Raw genomic sequence first — 22,268 nt, 5'->3', positions numbered from 1 at the left:
AATCACATACTGTAGTCACAGGTTGAGAAAAAAGAGGTATGAGGAGACGACCGCGATTTTTATGTTTTCCCCTGCCAGCAGCAGGTTCTTTGCGCACACTGGACTTTTCTGCAGAACACCTTATTTGTGATGGAAACAACGTCGCCTTCATCGCTATAAGTTAGCCGCTCCTGTGGCCTCCGAATGAAATTTTGTTTTAAAGCGAATACCTTTTTTATTTTATTCTTTATTTTCAGCCAGACACATTTTGGAGCCCGACACTACAATACCATCAAGACGACGGCGAAACGAAAGTGACGGAGGCAGTCAACAAAGCCATTTCTGAACATTTAACGGTACTCGTAGTGAATGAAGTTTAGGTTATATTTATTAAGCTTTGGGCCATCGCGAATGTGCCGGACAAGGCCCATTGTCAGAAATATCTCATTGCCTCGTGAGGCGTCTGTGACAGGGATTTAGCCTCTGTAAGCATTGTAGGACACTAATTCTAATTAATGATACGGACAGTGCAGAATGGTCATTAAACCATTCTGAATTTGCTTTTAGCATGTGCCCTTACGTTAAATGTCAACATTACAACCATGCCATTCGTATCCTTCTCAGTTTATATATTATTGCGGTGACGAGACTTGTGGCAGTTGCTTGTGGCAGCGACAAACTGCCAACGAGTGCTTCGTAAGCTTGTACCTAGCATGACATCACGCCAACGTGCTGTTCATTATGACAAAGATTACAGGACCACTATGACTTAGACGTTATCGTTTTTCTGGCATCATCTACACAGTCGACTACAGTATCCATATTACGATATCGTCCTGTTGGCTCGAAGAATATGTCTTTATTTACTTGGCCCGACCGATGATAACTCGCTAGTACGTACACAACGTCCTCACGCGCAAGATCACTGCGCTCACAGTCATACAAACGCTTCGAGTTTAGAGGCTGGGCCTGTCAGAACGACACCTCTGGCGCACAAGGGGTGGTATTGGAGCCAGCAATGTTGTTTATGACCGGTTTTGTACTATCGAACACCCAGATGTCTTTCAAAAAAGCGGTTTATCGCAATAGGAACGTTCATGTTTACTTTCTTGTTTATATTCATGTTTCATGTTTATAACACCCTACTTATCCAGTCGATCGACGAGCATACGAATGTACGCAAGATAGACATAGATACGGCACCGCGTAGGGTTCGACATGTTCAGACTAACTGAGTTGAAGACAGCTTCTCAGAACTTGTCAGCAGGTATTAGAGTACGTCTTGTGCGTGGTACTACGGGTTCCCTAGGTGTGCACATATGCCGCTCAGCAAAAGTTACGCGACAGGAAGGACAGCTTCATGGGACCACCTTCAGAAAGAAAAAAAAAAACATGCGCAAGGAAGAGCTCGCCTCGTACTTAGGCACGCACCTTTATAGCGCCTGCCACGCACAGCCCTCCCCCGTAGGTGATGAACGCGCTCCACGGCACCTTCCGCTGCACCAGGCTCCATTCGAGCAGGTATTCGCTGAACAGGTGGTCGCACGGCTGTTGCGGCGTCGCGAAGAACACCAGCACCAGCACGAACACCAACGTCGTGTCTCTGAGGCTCCTGCAGCGCATACGAGGCAATCTTGTTCTGCGGTCGTGCTGGGACGATGCAGCCGCTGTGGAGCCTCTCTTCATTCCCTGGCCGTCGTCAATTTTCGTTGTGCGCTAGGTCCTAATGTTCGCACCATTTTTTTAGGCCCTCCTAGCAGGGCTTCTATAGTTCGTTACGCTTACAGAAAATAAAGGAATTAAGGTTTATTGAATGTGTTTCGTGTTGTCGGTGTATTCAATATGAAAGCGGCACGCTTAGAGCCAAGCTTAGTGGGGGCGAAAAGAAGCGTGTAGGAAGCTCGATCCCCTTCCTAGAATAATGCCAAGAAATTGCTCGCAGAAAAGGGACACACGTGTTAGTGAGACGTAAATAGCAGCCGATGGTGACATTGGCAGCAGTAGCAGCAGTGTGCATCTCAGCGCTCTAAGCCCGAACGTCTGTACTTTTGCAGACTGCACTCAGGTGTGACGTCGACAGTTCTACGCTGGGATCTTCCAAGTATCCAACAAGAAAGATCACGGAGCGCCTATCTGCAGAGAATCTTCGCCATATCAGCCGCTGCTGGCGCTGTCATCTACCAGAAGGCTATAAGACTGATCCCCGAAAGCACGCCCATCACACTGGCAGCAGTAGCAGCAGTGTGCATCTCAGCGCTCTAAGCCCGAACGTCTGTACTTTTGCAGACTGCACAAGGTCGATTCAAATAGGTCGCGAAGCTTCGGGCGAAAAGCGGTTCAGTAAAGATTGTCACCGACATCAGCATGGGGGGTTATGGGAGCAGCGATTGAAGCGCGACTAGGTTTGGAGGGAACAAACACTGGGAAAGAAAAACGCGTTTTTTAATTCAAACGAGACACAGTTAGATTCATTCAACGAAAATAAAATTCCTAGTCAATTTTGTATATTCGTGACGAGTTAAGAAAATACAAGTTTAATTTTATTATTATTAATAAATGCATTTCTTTTCAGCGCCCATCGCTACAGGGGGCGTTGACGCCACTATCACTCGCAATGCAATGCACGTCTTGAAATGGGCAGAAAGGCGCACTCGTATCACCTGTTGAAATACGCCCCCCTCACAGTTTGTGCTTTCTTGCTTGTCGAAGTTTGTCTGAATTTGGTGACGCGGGTAGCTTCGTTGCTTCTTAATCTGTTCAGTCAAAAGTAGTGAGTTACGACAGCCAGATAATTGTGTAGTTGTTTTCGTGCGACTGCGCTGGCCGACGGGCTTGGCATCCAACAATAGGATCAGCACTCTACACCTAAAGCTTTCGTCGGCCTCCAAAGAAAGTATGTTCTGTGCAGGGATGCGATTTCGACAACCGTACGGCTGGCCTTTTCCTGCATCGCTTTCCACGCTGAAAGCTCGAAACGCCCATCAAGTCGAATGGCAAGGCATTTGAATATATAGCTCCAAAGGAAGAACAACAAAACAAATTTCGCGCCTTCCAAAACAAAATGACGTCACTTCTGCTTTTAACGGACATGGCGTCACATTATTTTTCCTTCCGCCGGAAGTGTTCCCACCACATACAGATGGCGCTAAGCCCCATGGACCGCCGATGGACCGCCATGTTTTGAACGTATGGGCTCCTATGGAAGCTTTGCTACCAGGTATATTTACCTTTGACTGCACTCAGGTGTGACGTCGACAGTTCTACGCTGGGATCTTCCAAGTATCCAACAAGAAAGATCACGGAGCGCCTATCTGCAGAGAATCTTCGCCGTATCAGCCGCTGCTGGCGCTGTCATCTACCAGAAGGCTATAAGACTGATCCCCGAAAGCACGCCCATCACATTGGCAGCAGTAGCAGCAGTGTGCATCTCAGCGCTCTAAGCCCGAACGTCTGTACTTTTGCAGACTGCACTCAGGTGTGACGTCGACAGTTCTACGCTGGGATCTTCCAAGTATCCAACAAGAAAGATCACGGAGCGCCTATCTGCAGAGAATGTTCGCCGTATCAGCCGCTGCTGGCGCTGTCATCTACCAGAAGGCTATAAGGCTGATCCCCGAAAGCACGCCCATCACATTGGCAGCAGTAGCAGCAGTGTGCATCTCAGCGCTCTAAGCCCGAACGTCTGTACTTTTGCAGGTTAGTAACTGCATTATTATTTTTGCGTAGCTTTTACTAAGCTTACTTTTGATATTACTGCTGCTGCTGCTGAAACAGTGAAATATGTCTCCGGGAGGGCAGTGCAAAGTATGTGAAGAAGAGTGCGATGATTCAGAGAAATCAATGACATGCAGTGAATGTGATTGCTCGTACCATACCGGAAAGTGTGCTGGCGTATCGGACACCACAGTAAAATCGAAGGGTGAAGCGTATCGCAGAGCATGGCGATGCACAACATGCCGACGCTCCACGTCGCGTTCACAGCTGGCAGAAAAGATGGTCAAACAACCAGACGCGCAAGATGATGTACGCGTGTGGTTGAAGACTATTAATGACAAGCTGGACCAATTGCTACCCCTAAAAGAATCTGTCGAGAGCTTGGAAGATGCTGTTCACTTCATGAGCGAGCAGTACGATCAGCTTCTAACACGCACGGAAAAAAATGAACGCGATGTCGCGGATATCAAAGGAAGGTTACTAAAGCTTGAAGAACGGGAGGAGGTCACACAGCTTAAGGCCGTGGTTGACTACTTGGAATGGCAAAGCCGTAAACTAAACCTGGAATTCCACGGAATTCCGCAAACTTACAATGAGAATTTATTGGAAGAAATAAATGCGCTAGCAGGAAAGGCAGAGCTCCCACAACTTTCGCAACATGATATTGTGGTGATCCATCGACTGCCCGCTAAAAAAAGGAAAAACGCCAGGTGTTATTTGTCGCTTTGCCAAACAAATGAAGCGAGATGAATGGTGGCAAAACCGGAAGAAGCTGAGCAGTGTAAATAAGTTGTTTTTGCAACAAAACTTAACCAAACGAACTCGTGCACTTCTTTTTGAGGTGAAAAACTGGGCAAAGACAAACGGTTTCAAGTACGTCTGGCATCACAATGGACGAGTCCTCGTGCGCAGAACTGACGGCGGAAATGCGGTGGCCATTTCAAGTTCTTGCGGCTTGAGTAAACTAAGATAAGGAACACGGCAGTTTCTGAGATGACTAAATGATAATCATGGATAACGTCGACGCGGAACGTTACGTACTGCCGCATGGCTTTGAAAGGCACCTGGGACCAGTATATATGAAATCACTGAAGTGTTTTCATCTAACATACGATCAGTAAAGCATAAAGTACCCGAACTTACTCTTTTTTTCCAGCAGCTTGATCACGTGTTTCACGTGATAATGCTGACAGAAACATGGAGCACAGATGACTCAACTGTGTTCCGTCTTCCTTCTTATCAAACTTTCTATGCTAACCGGACCAGTGGTCGCGGTGGTGGTGTATGCATCTTGGTAAAGAATACTTTCTCGTGTGAGTTACTTCAGACGTTCTGCGTAAGCACAAGTGACTATGACTTTATTTCGTTGAAATTGCAAAGGATTGTAATCGCTGTTGTCTATCGACCTCCGAACGGAATGATGACACGATTTTTAGAATACCTAGAAGGTTTTTTTGCATTTGTAAATGATTACCATTTCGATCTCATTTTTGGTGGTGATGTGAATATTAACATGTTGAGCAGTGGTCCGTCAAAGGTTAAGCTGGACGTTCTATTAAAATCCAATGGCCTTACAAATGTTATTAATCTTCCAACAAGGGTGACACTGAATACGTCTACATTTATTGATATTTTTGTTACAAATGTAATGCCGGAGAGAATCAGAGATGGAGTTATCGTGGCTGAGTTGAGTGATCATTTGCCTATTTTTTTATGCTGTAGTAAAAAGGGGAACATGAAAGAAAATTCGCCTGCAAAATTAATACAGCGTATTACGCCGCAAAATATTTCCTCATTTGTAGACAAACTTTCGTTGGTACCGTGGGACACTGTGTATAATATTACAGATGCTTGCGCAGCTTACGAAGAATTCCTTAAAATCCTTAAATCTATATATACAGAGAACTTTCCTTTTGTACGCTTAAAACAAAAGAGAAAAATTCGTAAGCCCTGGATAACCTCTGACCTGGCAGCAAAAATTCGGGAGAAAAATACAATGTCTAGCAAATTTAGTAAGAACAGAGATCCAGACGCACTGAAGAAGTTTAAAACTTTCCGTAACAGTTTAAACAAAGAGTTAAAAAGAGCAAGAAAACATCATTTTATTAATTTATTTACTTCCCTTTCTGGCTGCTCAAATGCTCTCTGGAGGAAGTTGAACTCAGTGTTACAATATAATGTTAAAAACCAATCAGTTCGTGAAATAAAATACAATGGCAACGAGTTGTCAGGGAAGGCGTTAGCCAATGCTTTCAATGAGCATATTGTGAACACCACGGGTCAAATGGCAGCAATGAGTGATTTAAAAAATGTTTACTACAATAACAGTTCAGTGTTCCTTGACCCTGTCACTGAAGCTGAAGTGACAGAGGTAATAAGCCTAAATAACAGCAGTGCGTTGGATGTTGACGGGGTGCAGGCGAAGCCTTTGAAGCATGCTGCCTCTTTGCTTGCTCCATGCATACGGTACATATTTAGCCTATGCCTCGAGCAAGTGATATTTCCACCCCAAATGCAAGTTGCTCGTGTTAAGGTACTCTATAAGAAGGGTGACATGAACGATATGGGCAATTACCGGCCTGTTTCTATATTTCCCGTGTTTTCAAAGGCCTTTGAAAAGGTAATCCTCAAGAGACTGAAAAAATTCGAACAGAAACACAACATCTTGATTGACCGCCAGTATGGTTTCCGTGAAGGTTTGAGCACTGGATCGGCACTTCTTGCACAAAAAGAGTATATACTAGATCAAATCGAAAAAGAAAATGTAATACTGGGCATTTTTATAGATTTTTCAAGGGCCTTTGACCTTATTAATCATGAACTGCTCATTAGGAAGCTAGAACGATACGGTATGCGAGGTGTTGCTGCTTTTCTAATCTATTCATATTTAGGAAATAGGCAACAAATTGTAGACATAGAAGGCTTTCACTCGGGTCCATTAGCAGTTTCTTGCGGTGTGCCCCAAGGCGGCATCTTGGGACCATTTCTTTTCAATCTCTATCTTAATGACATTGTAAGTATATGTCCAGAAGTATAATTCGTCATTTATGCAGATGATACTAGTATATTTTTGTCAGCAAAAGAAACCAACCAAATAGTTCGCAACGCCAACGAAATCCTGGGTAGACTTGAAAAGTGGACAGAAGAAAATGCCTTAAAAATAAATGTACAGAAAACAAATGCAGTTTTGTTTCACGCTAGAAGCAAGAAGATAACATTAAATCAAAGGGTTCTGCTTAACTCAACTCCAATTGAAATAGTGCCTTCTATTAAAACACTGGGTGTTGTCTTCCACAATACTTTGTCTTGGGACGAGCACATAGATCAGTTAACAACAAAACTCTCCCAAGTAATCGGCCTCATATATCGGAACGCAAGCATACTACCACGCAGTGTAATGATGCTAATTTACAATACTTTATTTTGTTCCAGACTTAGTTATTGTCACATAGTTTGGGCCTCTACGACGCAAACCAATCTGCAAAAAATCCATGTTTTGCAAAAAAAGTTTCTTCGAGTTATTGCGGATGTACCCAGGTACTATCCATCTGAGCCCTTATTTCGCAGCTACAACATAATGCCAGTAACAAATATTTATGATTATTGTCTGTACAAGCGATATAAACAAGAGATAAAAAATACTTGTTTCTTGCGTCAGTTAGCGAAGTTGAAATATTACTCTACTACATATAATACGCGAAATTCTGAAACATGGGCAATAGATACTTGTAGGACAACATATGGCTTACAAATGTTAAAAAACCGGCTGCCAAGGTTGTTGAATACGCTACAGAAACAAAATATAGAGCCTGACAAAATTACTTTTGCGGACCTTCGAAAATACTTTAGTGCGTAGAAGAAAACAAAAAGGGAAAAAAGAATGGTATAGTTAGTGTATAATGTTGCTGCACTTTTACTGCGGAGTTATCTGCGCTTTCTGCGGTTCATTTTGTGTGCGCTGGTCTCTGGTGGCGTTCTTGTATAAATAAACGGTGTCTTGAAAGCTGAACGTTTGCATTTCATAATTGTATAACTTCAAATTGTATTGTATTACTTGTATTAATTGTATTGTAATTGTATTAATTGCATAACATAATTTGTATAACGACGTCTGAATATGGAATGAGTTTTATCTTTTTGTATGTATGGATTTCAGTGAGGGCTGATTATAACTCACATATATTTTATAATTTGCTGACTGCTACGTGAAGTTGCCAGTGCGGGGGCCTGCGGCCTTGCAAAGCTGCAATGCGACAGCGTCTTCTGTAGGCCTCCGGTATCGTGTATTTCGGATGCAAATAAAGTTATTATTATTGTTATTATTATTATTATTTAAATGAAGCATCCTGGACAAGAGTGCAAAATTTGATTCCTCGGTATTTACCATCATGTGCTGCCCACAAGCTAAGGAAAATTATAGGATTACCGTGCAGTTGTGACTCTCTTGCACAGGTGCTGTCGGCTGGAATTTATAGGGTAACTCTAAAATGGCCATGGTGCGGGTTTGCAATTTTAATGTTTTCATCACTACTAGAATACGTCTCTCTTGAATTTGGCATTCGCCAACCACTTTTTTTTAGATTCTTCCGTGGTGAAATATATAGTACTACCATATTCTAGACAGCCAGAATTCCTCTTGAGGCTTTCAAGCAGCCGCTTCGAGGGACCAGTCACCTGTTTCAGCAAAATATATTTTACTCCAAGATTATCTGACGCCGAAGACATCGTAGCGTGCAGAATTTGCGCCTACTAAGTTTACAAGCATCAGTGAAAAAAAGTGATAGCTTACGGCCATCACAAAAGCAGTCTCCGTATTTTTACCTTTCTGTGTGGTTATTTTCTTGATGAATGCTCGTCATTATAAGTATTGGTGCAGATCACTATGTTTCTGGTACTATAACAAGATTTATGATGTTGTCACATAGAGTTTTTAACAAAATACAAACCCCCAACCTAGCGTAACATTAACATGAAGCCGCTCTATACGTGCATCTGGTTCCATGGTGTTTCTGGCACTTTGACAAGGAAGGCCGCGCTTCAACGCCGCTGGTTTATCTTACTTTACCTGGTTGAACGCACCTGCAAACAGGATGCAGGGCTCTCGCGAACTGTAGTCAGATCTTTATTGTTTTTTTCTATCGCCTTATTTCCTTACCTTAGATGCATTCTGCATTCCATTCAATATTCTAAGCGCCGTCTTTTTCTCACTTATTTCTCTGCTCGCTACAAAGGAACTATTTGGACGACATGCCTGGCTATGCGGCTGCACCGTTTAGAGGGAGAATTTATTCTGTTATGGCCTGCCATAGTGATGAGGCTTGTGTTTCAGCGAGCGACCGCTGGTGCCAACGGTAATTAGACTGCCAATGCAAAGTAATAAAAAATCGTTGAGCAAGCCATCACTTTGCTCCGTAAGGCCAACCCCAATATCAGGATGAAGGTAGCCACCGCGTCCAAGAAACCGAAAGTGTTATGCCTACGACCAAAATAGTGCATTTTGTAAAGGTGGAATGAGTTCGTTCGCCGCGGATTTCAGAGGAGCACTGCTGCTGTAGCAAATCAAAAGGGCGTCTCGACTTTTTTCTTTAAGAGGGGGAGGGAAGGGGGGGGGGGGCTTTCTTTTGAACGTAAAAAAAAAGGAGCCACGCAAGAAATAGTGTGCCCGAAACTAATTTAAATTGGTATTTTCGCATATGTCTTGAGACAGCGTGGAACTGTGGTACGTGTGATAACTAAAAAAAAGCAAGCAAACAATTTTGACGAACCTATCGATTAGGAGCAACAAAAAACTGTTCATGTTGCTGATAACAACACAAGGTTCCTTACAGTTCGAGCAGAAAGCATCCTTTTCTTTAAAAAGTGCTTGATTGTTGGAGAACCCTTTATAAGCTGCCAGCACGGGACAGGATGGAACGGGAGGTCGTACTTTTATCGAATATATCATACTGTGTCGAAAAGTGTTATTCGACAAATTTTACAGAAGTACATTACCTCCAACAAATAACTATTAAGACTAAAGAACCATGTATACCCGGACTAATTATTTACCCAGCTATAGTTTAGAAAAAAAATAACTGAACTTACAACAGTCCAAATTCTTCTGGCACCGCGAACGGAGTGGCAAACTCGGAGCGGAGCAGAAGCACGAGGAAAAGCCCAAGAATGCAGGCCATGACGAAGTACTCCAGCTTACTGCACAGAACAAACGGTGCATGGATCGAGATGCAGTACTGCGCTCCAATACGCTTAATTTGACTCGTCTAAAACCATCGCCACGTAAGCCTACTCCAACCTGCGGTTTGTCTAACCTAACTTGCAACCTAACCTAACTTAAAATTAGTGAGCTTATGTCTGCGCTCTTGTTATTGCCAGTGAGTTAAATGGTTGAAGGAGGCACGCTTGTCTTGGGCCTCGTATTAGTGTAGGAACTGATTTGAACTTGTTGTCGCCATAGCGCGTTGTATCATGTGGTTCGTGGTTGGCCAGATGCGTTCTCGTACAGGAACCTGTGGATAAAAACGAGTCACGTGGCCGATCACGCTCTTCCCTCCGGAGGAGCTATCTGGATCCTAGAGTGAGCTGCGCTGGGAGCACGCTCAGATTTCGCTGACCAATTAAACATCGTCACCGCCATCGTCGCATTGAATGTAAACTGCTGGACGAATCTACATCCAAATAGTCTTGTCTTGCTTGTCCCTCTCGTCTTACTTTTGAACTTTTCAAATTATTCCTATCAAATACCGATACTCCTGTGATTTGTCCTTGCATCACTAGGATCGTTAACTGCTTCTCAAGCTTTCGGTTTTTTTTATCCTTCGTGCCCCTGCCTCATATGCTGTTAAGGCGACAGCCTAAGACGGCTCGCGGGAGGAAAATTCACCATCCGTCGTTGCGGCAGAAAATTCAATGGCACCAAAATTGGCGGTAGAACCCTAGACTTTCTGTGGGAGTCGAACCCACGACGTTGGGTGTTAATTACGGCAAAGAGAATTAAGGTACATTTCCTTAAGATATAGTTAATTAAGGAAGTCGAACCCACACCCTTTGATGGAAGTCGAACCCACGACATGTTGTGCTAAATGAGGCGACGATAATTACCGGACAGCTAATTATCATATATTTACTTATGGCACTGTAATCCGCGACCTGTGTTGCGAGTAGAACCCACGACCTGTGCTGTTAATTAAGGCAAGGTTACTAAGGTATAGTTAATTAAGATAAAGTTAATTAGGGCACTCGTGCCCACAATCTTTATTTGGAGTTGAACCCGACACCTTCGGAGTTAATTATGGTTAAGCTGATTAAGATACGCTTTAATTAAGGTAGCAGCAATTAAGGCACTCAAACCCGCGACCTTCGGTGGCAGAAATCAAGTAATAGGTAGTAACAACCCATAAGAATAAATATGTAAAGTAATGGAATCAATGTCTCCTGAGAGCGCAGGCTTTCACCTTCATCCTCTTTGGTGTGTGCTAAAATGATCGACTTTGACAACCAGAAAGCTATTATTGTACACTTTTTGTTTCAACGAGAGCGGCAAGCTCCCAGTCATGTACTCGGGACTGTCTGCCATGTATGAACACCGACACTAAATGTGCCTAGAGAAGGCATATTCTGACGACGTATCCCTGCGGGAAAATGTCACGCGCCTACCGCAGAACTAACGTGACGCCTTCTATGTGATGTCTCGATCGAATACATGTTTTGACGGTGGCAGGATTTTTGAGGCTGTGGCACGTCAGGCGTAGAGGAAGTTCGTCGAAAATGGACCCTGCGAAACACGCACTCGGCTATTCCTAATCGAAAACGTGGTCAGGTCGACCTCCGCAGTTTAACTTCACTGCCTGGTAGTGCAGAGTCACAAAGCTTCAAAACGACATTGTTTTGCAACACAGGTGCCGCACCGCGTTTTTTACCTGAATCTCCCGAGAGCGTGGTATTTTTCTTCCAGGATCTTCGCTATGCTTTCCTTCGTCTCGTCGTCCTCTTCGCAGTCGCTGCGGGAAAAGAAAAATAAAAGCGTGGACAGCGAGATTTCCTCATAAACATCTATCTAAAGTAACTAAATCGTGGTAGGAATGATTTCCTCATAAGCCTGGCGAAGGCAGCCGTAAGGCCAACTTGGCATTCTGTGAAAACTCAACGTCATTGCTTCAGCCGTTTTGTCACAATAGCAAGAGTCAGCTCGTCATCATCATCATTCCAATAAGTACTGCACTGTGAGACGAATGCTTTGCAGGACTGACTGTCCTGTCCATTTTTCAGTTGTCCCGTCGCCTGCGTTGTATGGCCATAATGAACCTTTCTGTGAGGACTATCTATGTATATCCTTCTACTGCTCTTATATTCAGCGCGAGATCACAGGCTTGAATCTCTGGCGCGGTGGCTGCATTCCGTAACGGCGACAAGAGGCAAACGCGTCTTGACCGGGCGCATTTGCTGATACAATTAAGAGTTACTCTTCCGGAAAATTAGACTTTATGCGTCCAACTCAAACTGCTTTTTTTGTTCGCACTCAAGTCAGCATTCGCGCTTTCCAACTAGCCATGTGAAGCATCTATGCTAGTTACGCAGCAAACACGCAGATAAGTATTGCAGAGGTATCTTTATAAAGGAGCATAAAACAAATATTGCAGAACCCCCGCCCCGGTTCGAATCTATGTGAAGTGAAGCTTTCTTGAAGTGCCTAAATAAATTCATAAGAGTGGCTTGTTGGGCTGCTTGGTACATGGTTATATTAGGAGAATGACAGCAAACTTGAAAAAGGGAAAAAATCGAGAGGCAGATCTAGACAAAACAACAGGAAGGTGGCTGGACTCCAGCCACCTTCCTTTGTCCATGTCCGCTTCTCGATTTTTTTCTTTTTTGAAGTTTGCGATCACTCTCCTAGTATTGCCTAAATAAATCGTGCAACTAAATGCGATCTGTATAACTGTATGTTCTTCATATTGTGAAGCGCGTAATCTGATACAATGTTTATGTATAATGCACCGCACCATATCATGCAATATTTGTGTTTACGCCGTGCACTGATTACAAGCTACTCCAAAAATCGAACTCCATATCGGGCAGATGCAGTGTCAGACATCGATTCAGACATTTTACCAGGACGAAGATGATCAATCATGCTCAGCGCGGGAAGAATTGCTATGAGGGGTTTACGGGCACATATATGTACGAGCTCTACGACATGCTCCTCAATATACTTAGGGAATGTTTCCTTGCCATGTGTCCCAGATAGCATGCACCAAGTAGTAAAAAAAAAATAGAAAAAACGGCAGCGTTCTATTTCGATGAAACAACAGAAGGCTCTTTCTTCCGAGTGTAGAGCTTGTCACGTGGTATGTTGTTATGTTTAGTTGGCTGTCTTTATCACACGGAAAAAAGAGCCGCGCAAAATATAGCGTGTTGTAAACGATTGAAATTGGTGCTTTAGAAGTTGCTGCAGCGCCTAATGTTGATATGTCTGTCGTAAATATAGTAATGAATACGTTAGTTATTAGTCTTTACAAATTAATAAAAAATCGCACAAAGAATACGAGATGCTTCTTCAGGTTGCTGCTAACGACATGCAATTAGTTCCATCCGTATAAAAGGCCTCCGTTTTTACTCTTTTTTTTTAGAAAGAATACTTGGTGTAGTATTACATGGGACACCCGATATAAGCACTTCGGGTCACAGTGGTACATACCATTCCGGAGGATTCACCAATCGTAACATATCCAGTGCCCTAATACTTAAGTAGCACTTCAGAAAAGAAACCGTTGAACATTACGCACTTTTTAAGGACGAGACCTACGCCATCTTCAAACAGCTATAAGATGCCATTATATGTAAAGAACGTATGTCGTCAGTTTTTCCGCAAAACAGAGGTAAGCTGACCGCCACTACTTTGTATGCCAAAATTGCAGGCTACATAAGCCAAGTCATACATTGGCGCATACGTGTTTTGCTGAGAATGCAGTAACCAAATTATTTTTTTAATGAAAAAGAGATCAAAGAAGGCTTTGGTTACAGTACGCATTCCGCCGAGAGGTCCGTGTATTTTCCGAGGTACTCATCAGCTGACATTACGTGGGCAGATTTTAATTCGTGAAGTATTGTTTGAATTAATAATTATGAGGTTTTACGTCCCCAAACCGCTTCCTGATTATGAGGCACGCCATAGTGGAGGACTCCGAAAATTTTAACCACCTGGGGTCAGGGTGTTTTCGCATATCGCCCCCATCTAAATGAGGCCACCGTGGCCGGGATTCGATCCCGGGACCTGGTGCTCAGCAGCCCAACACCATAGCCACTGAGCAACTGCGGCGGGTATATTATTTGATTAAAAAAGCAGAAATGCGCTTACCGGTACTATTTTCTCGATCAACATTCAGTGTACTATACAAGTTGTCTATTCGGCGAGACATGTACTCTTGCCAAAGCCCAGAGGTGTATGACCGGATGGACCTCCGCTTCAAAACGGCCATCGGAATAGCGTCTACGCTGGGCTCGTGTAATTAAACCTATTCCATTCTGACATTAATCCAACATCCTGACGTCGCATTTACGGTACACCGGACGCAACGTCGGGCGATTACCCGCCGCGTTGTTGGAACAGCCCAATCAAACGTTCTCCTCCTTTATAGGAGGTCCCTTTTTTTTGCTTTGAAAGCAAACAGCGTTGCCGACCCTGAAAGGTTTTTCTTATCTAATTGGCTGACAACAAGCGAAGAGCCCGCTCAAGTGAAACAGGTTTGGTCCGACCTAGCACAGTGAAAGTAGATAACAGGATGAGGAGAGCGGTGCCGGCGTCGGCGATTGGTCCGCTTCCCATTGTCGAAAATTGCAGCGGCGTGCAACGGAAGGAAGAAACAATGCAAAACGCATCCTCAGCGAAGAAGAGTTGTCATAGCGCTGTTGAATATGTGCCGAAATGGCTCGACAGCGTTGTACTGCCACCAAAGAAAATATATTATGTACAAAGAAATCTATTCTCACCGGCAGCTTCGAGTAACCAATGTCAAAGTGATGCGATGGATTGGCAGCCGTTTATTCATTTTTTTTTTCAGAATGAGAAAGTTTCTGGCTATTCCATAAAAAAAATCAGTTCTGTTTTGCATATTAATACATCTTCAGTGGGCACTTGTACCCTTGAAGTGAGTTTTCTCGGTATTGTGGCAGCGCTGACAGAGAGGTGAAGAAGGCGCAGCCCGAAAATTTTTGACCAGTAGTGCATGGAGGGCTCGTGGCGAAAAAAGCGTAGGGAATCGTGTAAAGATTTGTTTTCTTTTCTTCGGCCTAATCATGCATAATCATTGTGCACACGTTGTATCAGATGATATCAGTCATCGCAGTTTTCGTGGCATGGCTCGACTGACAGGTGAAGTGTAGGGGTAGCCTGAAAATATGTTCACCAATCGTGAAGGGCTAGTGGCAAAAGCGGAAAAGAAACAGATTGGAATATAGCGTTACTTCTTTCGCGCCCCTGCGGCGCTGTAACGTAAAACTATTCCAATGTGTTCTTATTCCACTCTCCTGACGTCAGATTTGCGTAACCGTGGACGCAAGCATAGGGCGGTGGCCCACACGGTAGTCTGGACAGTCCAATCAAACGCTCTCCTCGTTTATAGGAGGTAACTCTTGTTTCCTTTAAAAGCGAATAATATTGCCTACAATGAGCGGCTTGTCTTATGTAACTGGCTGACAAGAGGCGAGGAGCACGCTCAAGTGGAGAGGGATTCGATGGGGCCGAGCCAGTGCACTGAATATCGATAACCGGATGAAGAGGGTGTTCCCGGCGTCTCCGACTGGTCCGCTTTCCCTTACTTAGCTTTCAATTACAGGCCGAAAATCGTGGCGGCATGCAAGAGAAGGATTAAGAATCGCGATAAAATGGATCAATAACATTACACTGCCACGCAAAAAGCTTTATTGTATGCAAATAAACCCAAGCGCTCCTGCAGGTGCGAGCAGCCAGTGCCTGAGCGATCAGCGGTAGCCATCTTTTATTCCTTTAGGAACATGGCGGCATGCGGCTATTCAGAAGGAAATTCAGTTTTGTTCGGAATATTAATGCCTCTTTTACGCGTACACGTCACTTTCACGCGGTGAGCTTTCGCGGTTTTGTGACGTCGCGTGACAGGCAGGTGAAGTGCGTGTAGCGCGAGAACTTTTGATCAATAGCCGAGGGCTAATGACGATTAAGGCGTCGAATCAGAAATAACTATTTTTCGTTTCTTCGGTCCAATCATGCATACTCAGTGTGTACCCGTCATATCAGATGGGGAGCTATCGCGGTTTTCGTGGCGTTGCGTGACAGAAAGGCGAAGTGGGGGTGGTCCAAAAAAAAAGTTTTTGACCGATCCCGGAGGGCTGATTGCAGAATTGTAATAGAAAAGTTTGCAATGGCTTTACGTTAGAACGCCCGTGGTCTACATAGCACAGGGGTATATTCTCGGGCGATAACTTTCGGTGTAGCTATCACGTTCGCGTGACGTACTACACGGTACGTTGGATGACTCGAGCGTTATTGCTTGACCAGCGAATCAGCTCAACCGGTTTTGCTAAACTAGCCAAGCAGTGCATACTGAAAATGGTATCTCCGACAGTGACCGTTCGAGAATACGTCCCCTGTGTTCACCAGTGCGCACTGCGTTTGTTAAAGCGATGTTTTTTTTTTTTTTTTTTTTTTTTATTAAAGCTACTACGAGCTCTCCAGGTTGGCGTATAGCGATCTAACACAGTAAGATGTAACGAGAACGAGAAGACTAAATGGCGGAGAGGGAACCACGTGTTCGGGGCGCGTCTAGCGTTCGCAGAGCATCTTATGCCAGCAGAGCTATCAGCTCCGAACACTATCTTCCTTCCTATCTCTGTCCTCTTTCAATCCATCCTGCTCTTTCCTCTCAGTTGTAGGAGGCTGCGTTCAGGTGGCTGCCACGCGCTAGACAGTTGCGGTGCGGTCATCCCAGGCTTTTACTTTCTGTGTCTAAGAATATCTCTATATATCTCTCTCAAGTAAGAAGAGGAGAAAGACGAGAGAACAAAACGTATCATTGAGGGGCGCAGACGACGAGGTCAAGTAGGTAGGAGGTGCAGAAATGCGAGGAAGGAGCGCGGAAGGCCGCATGCGTCCTCTCCATTTGAGAAATAAAGCAGGTTTAATTAAAAAGCTCCGCTGATTTTCACCATCATCTTTAGTTTTTGCTGCCGGCTTCCTTTTCTTTTTTTTTTCTTTTTCCTATGCTCTAAGTGTGGAGAGCACATCAGCATCCTTGTAACGTGGTGATCTCAAGTTTGTCTACACTTCCGTGCAGTATGCGCAAATTAAACGAGAAATTAATCGGGAACCCTTGTATGTAGGCTTTCTTGCACCCTTACGAGCAACTATTTAATCGGTGAAAGCGAAGGATGCAATGAAATACACCGCTGTCCAACTCCGGCAACTGGTATAAATGTTCCAGCTAATTGAGCTCGCATGATTTCACGTCACTTTGGTGGCGAACGCCTTTCATATAGCTGGTTCTCGGGAACTATACGACTTAGAACGTAGATCCATACATGAACAACAAATGTAGCGATCCTTCCAAAGCGGCCCTTGTACTGCATTTGTAGGTTTTCAGCGAGTACAGTTGTTACTAAAATAAAACCAAACGCCCTCACTATTCCTTGAGGAAGACCACAAACACGACCATCCAGCAGGCCAGGATGCCGGCGGCCGAGATAGGCAGGCAGATGACGAGCCATGACATCATGGTAAGCCGGTCGTACGAGTACCGCCTGCCAACGAAAGAAAGAAAAAGCTGGAACAGGCATTGGGCGCATTTTTTTTAGGCATGAGATGACGTTTGATTCTATTTTTTTTTTTTTTCTAGGCCGCAATAACCCCAGAGAAGAGGGCTCTCTGGTGCCGTTATTTCACCGCAGAGTCTCATCAAAGCCAGTGTTCGTAGACTAGAACGTACTAAGCTCCTAACAGGTGTTAGCTATGGCGTTCTTTCTGTTCACGTTAAACGAGCCCCCCCCCCCCCCCCGGGCAGGGGGGGAGGGGGGGTAAATATATTTCAGTGCTTTACACAAGAGCATACTCCACAGTTAAGTTTGTTCTTTCTTGGGGGCACGGAAACTAAACAATCAAATAATTATAATAGGATGTAATTGAAATAAAGAAACCTGCATATCCTTTTTTTTTTACTTTCTCAGCATTTCGTTTTTCTTTACTCATTCCTGTCTTTGTGTTACGTTAGCCAATATAGTACAAACGAGAAAAAAAAATTAACTAATACAAAGTGCCAGCCGTGGGCGCCGATCTCTTACTCTTCAAGCACCATGCGCAGGACCCGAGACGCCGGGTTGCCAAAGACCGAGCCGACGGCGCCAAGAGTTGCGGAGTAGGCGACGGACAGGAGCAGGACTCGCCGGATCAGCAGGTACTTCCTGCGGTTATAATGGGTGTGTACCGGCGCCTGAAACTCCGCGTGACTATGGTGGCCGTTTGTCTATAAGAAAAAACCATGATGTGTTCCCTATGGTGCAATTTTTCAAATACAAGGGAACAAGTAAACGCAGCAATGGAACTATTTTTTTTCGTTGTTTCATCGATCTCTTCACATTTCCCGCTTACCCGTCTTCCTGTTAATATCGAACGAACCTTAATGGCCCTTCTACTGCGAGGATGTTAAGGCATTCAAAAAAGCTCGAAAACGTTTTCTGTGTTCTCTCAGTGTCAGCTTAAGAACGTATACACGAAATGTAAAGGGACACCAAAGAGAAATATGATTTCTCCTGTATTAGTGTAAATTATCCTTCTGCAATACGAAATAATCAAGCTTAACGTGAGAAGACGCTTGGAGCCAGATAAGCCGCAAAAAGGGAAGACGAATGGCGAGGCCGCCTTGAAGTTTCCGCACCAGGTCGCAATGACGTCATAGCTTTTGACGGAATCTGCTAGGGCCTAGTTAATTACTTAACGGTAAAAATTAACTAAAGGCGGTCTAAAGGTGCTAAGGGCGGAACATGGCAAGTTTCGCGAACTCTTGGCGAGCAAGCGGGGCCCACATATGAAATAATACTTTCGTATCAGTGAAGTCACACTGACGTAAAGACATTGGAGTGCCGGTGCAGTCTAAATAAAATGGAACTACGACCTTTATTTTGTATTCTAATATACAACCTGTTATCGTTAATATAACGATAGAGTTTTCAAAGAATACATCCTCGGTCTAAACTGCCCTGATGTTCCTCTTCAGTGTTCTATTAAATTAGCATGGGAAAAGAGGGAGACGCATATTTGGGGTGATGGGTGGGAAAAGATTGAGGGAGAGAGAGAAAATAAACTTTATGCAAAAGAACACACGATCGTAGGATGCTCCTCCGCTGTGCAGTGGGTGGTGCCCTCAGTGCAGGGGCCTTAGCTGCCCTTCTCGCTTGGTTGACCAGGTTGAGGGGGTCCGTCGAGTTGGAGATGGACAGCGCTGCTTCACCATTTCCGCGTGATGGGGTGTGCTATGGGTGCGAGGTGTGGTGTGCTTGCACAAGCCCATACCATGTGGTAAATCGTTGCGCATTGATCGTAGTGTGGGCATATGTAAGTGGGGAGTGTGTGGGTTAATTATGAGGCGAAATTAAGATTGCTTAATGCTCGTTCTCCGCCTGTTAAGAGACGTTACATGGAATGAGGACAAACTCACCTTCCAGGACTAAATCTGACTGTAATATTAAAGCTAAGCTTTCTTTTGGCACACCTCCCGAACTCTTCTGATCGTGGCTACTGTCTTGCCGTATCGCTGATGCTTAAAGAAAAAATTGAATTACGTGTCCGATCGAACTGCGGTCCCCCAGCTCGGCAGCGAAATGCTATAACCATTGGGTCATCATCGCGCGTACACTACTGTTGTGCCAGCGCAAACTAGCTTTGAGCTGATCGCCACGTAAGCCCCATTTCCTTTGTAGCACGAGTGCGCAAGAGCACACGACGCGAGAATGAAATGGGCAAATTGAAAGCACTCGATTATTCGTTACACGAAAGCTTCGCTCCACACGGATTCCAAGAGAGCGTTGAATATGCCTAAGATTTTAACTGGACAGCGTGTGGGCCGCGTCATGTGTGATGTGCACTGAACGTTCTAAGCGTGCTATTCGACTAGAGGTTTGTAAAAGCTTAATAAATGGTCGTTTTCTCCCTATTTAGGTTCCTTATCTGAGGTACATTGCCTAGTAACGGGACAGCGAAACGGGGCACCCATATTTAATTTTGACTAGAATCGTGTGTTATGGGGATAGAGGACGGCCGCGTACCGCGTCAAAAGCTTGTTTTGAGATTGGCGTAGAAAGTTGACCAAGCGTTCACAAGGAATTCAAGGCGCCACTGAGTTCAAGTTTGCTATGCACAGAATGCTCGAATGCGTTATATCAATTGTTTCTCAGTGTCCTAGGAAAGCTGCAGCTGGCACAGATTTCTCAGGTGCTTGAAATGGGTGACACAGTTAGAGTAACGTGTGTTCGTAAAGTTTCTCGGTTAATTATGAGTTTTGCAGGTAGTTACTGAACTCGCAATTTCTGCCTGATACCATGGGTGATAAAAGGCTTCTAGCACTTTTCGCCGGTGTCGTCGGTGAACTATCCGGAACTTGTTTATATACAGTGGTAATACTGTTATGTTACAGGTAGTGCGTATGCAATGTTTAAATTGTGTGGTTCAAAAGTGGCGTTTGCAGTAAAGTAGTTATGGCAGTGCTGCAGAGCGTTATGAAGCCAATATACGCAATGTTTCTCAATGTCCTGCAGAAACAAAACATGACACTGAGCGCGAATTTGAAAAAAAGTGAAGTTAGTGCAGTATAACTACAAATATTCAGAGAAAGCATCTTCACTGAAAATTTGGTTAGGATTCTACAAGCCTTTCTCATTTTTTTTTCCCCGTCCACAAAGCTCAATCTTTTCCGTGACTATTTCTTTCGCTTAGTTCCTTTCAACCCGAAAGCCCAGCCCTCGGGCATTTCATTTAGCCATTTCGAATTGTAAAAAAAATGTTTCGATGCCACAAACGACACAATATACAAAACATCTCCTCGCTGGCAAACGTGGCGCGGCGCTTGCGAGCAATCGCATCGTCTGCTCGTCCGCCATGTCGGGTCGTGGACCTATATGGCGCGAATCGATGACATGATGATGACAGGCCAACTAGCGGCGATGTGGCGAAAAAAATTTGGAGGGCGCTAATTAAAACTGGAACGCCTATAGCATTCAAAAATCCCTGACTACTACTCACGCTTCCCGGCAACTGCAGCTTCTGTAAACGTAATGTTTAGTGGGAAACGCTAGCGGTGAGCGCTATGCACGAAGGAGAGCAGGCGATCTTTCTCGTAGAAACGCGGCCTCTTGCCTGGGCCGCGGAGGAGAGTGCCATCTTGATGGTTTTGTTGCAAGCAATTCAGTGCTCTATGAATGCTCATAACGCTGCAAACGGGGTATATGTATCAGTTTCCACTTAACAGAATTATGTTTTTTGGTATATTCATACGCTATATACACGCTATCATATGTGTACGTTGTGGTTAGGTTGAGATTTACAATTGTTCTGATGCATCCCATTATAAGGAATTTAATTAGTTCAGTAACACCTCTGCGCCACGCGGAGGGCCTGCGTGCTTGTGGTTCGGAATGATTTTGTGCCAGACGACATGCAACGCCGACATCGGATTTTTCGCGACACGCGGTATTGCATTAAAATAAAAATTGCGGGCACTCCCGTAATCGAGAGTAGATGTATGCATGAAATGGCTACGGGCAAAGCATGTTGGGTGAAGGAATTACGACCATTACTCAAAACCATCCGCAACGCACCTGACGCTGCCGGCCTAGTGACGTAGCGCGCCGCCATCTATCGAAGCAGGTGGCGCAAAACATGCGCCGTTGAACTCACGGACCACTGGCGTTGAAAAGAGCCCAGGCAACCCAGTCCCATCGCCAAAAGATGAAAATAAATTGCATGGTGCACTGTATCTTCCTTTTGAACGTTGATATTGGAAATGAAAAAATAAAGCTTTAACGTACTAGAAGTTACAGCTTGAGGGATATTGTGAACATGGGGATGTTATCGTCTGAGTGACCGAATAACAGCCTTGGCCTTTGGCTCAAGGTCCCTTGAAGGCCGCCGACAGCGGGAGCTAAACGCATTCCATTCTTAAAAGGTTCTCGCCACTTTCCAGGTCCCAGTGACTTTATCGTAGCCAACAAAAGAACAATGCGTAAAAGTTGTAGAATGCGATCTCGGCCCGACTTCCGACCACCCTCACGTCGGTTTCATGTGTAACAAGCCCGTTCACACTACAGGCGACCGCCGCGGAAAGTAGGAGCGAAGTAGCGAACACGCCGCACATGTGTAGTAATCCTGCCGGTTTCCTCGCACACAACGCACGCTGCAATAAGCCACTCACTGGGCCTCCTGCTCGAACTTGGCGGCGAATTCCAGGCTTATAACGCTGCTCCTTTTGCGGCAACCTGCAGGCAACGGCAACGCAAGAGATCATGGCAGAGCCAGCTTTCTTCTTAGAGTCTGCGTTACGCGAACATTCTTTTAATTTTTCCGA

The 22,268-nt window shown here is 44.6% G+C and overlaps 1 protein-coding gene and 1 pseudogene across 1 annotated transcript; one reads left to right on the top strand and one right to left on the bottom strand.

Moving 5' to 3' along the window:
- Positions 1-1,177: 1,177 nt before the first annotated feature.
- On the bottom strand, positions 1,178-17,696 carry LOC126541258 (sodium-dependent low-affinity dicarboxylate transporter 1-like). The gene is made up of 4 exons (XM_055075796.2): positions 17,341-17,696; positions 11,610-11,690; positions 9,778-9,885; positions 1,178-1,591 (listed from the first exon to the last, which is right to left on the bottom strand). Exons 1-4 carry the CDS (start codon positions 17,430-17,432, stop codon positions 1,399-1,401), a joined length of 474 nt encoding a protein of 157 aa, XP_054931771.2. The 5' UTR covers positions 17,433-17,696; the 3' UTR covers positions 1,178-1,398.
- On the top strand, positions 3,973-4,666 carry LOC126541250 (uncharacterized; annotated as a pseudogene).
- Positions 17,697-22,268: the final 4,572 nt, after the last annotated feature.

This window comes from Dermacentor andersoni, chromosome 3 (genome assembly GCF_023375885.2).
Source record: "Dermacentor andersoni chromosome 3, qqDerAnde1_hic_scaffold, whole genome shotgun sequence".
NCBI lineage: Eukaryota > Metazoa > Arthropoda > Arachnida > Ixodida > Ixodidae > Dermacentor > Dermacentor andersoni.
This window is presented reverse-complemented; position numbering and strand designations above follow the sequence as displayed.

Excerpts from the sequence above, each read along its gene's own strand:
- LOC126541258 (XM_055075796.2), bottom strand. The coding sequence starts at position 17,432 with ATGATGTCATGGCTCGTCATCTGCCTGCCTATCTCGGCCGCCGGCATC. Across the intron at positions 11,691-17,340 it reads GTGGTCTTCCTCAAGGAATA|CGACTGCGAAGAGGACGACG; the intron begins GTGAGGGCGTTT and ends CTTTTCCCGCAG. Across the intron at positions 9,886-11,609 it reads CACGCTCTCGGGAGATTCAG|TAAGCTGGAGTACTTCGTCA; the intron begins GTAAAAAACGCG and ends TGTTCTGTGCAG.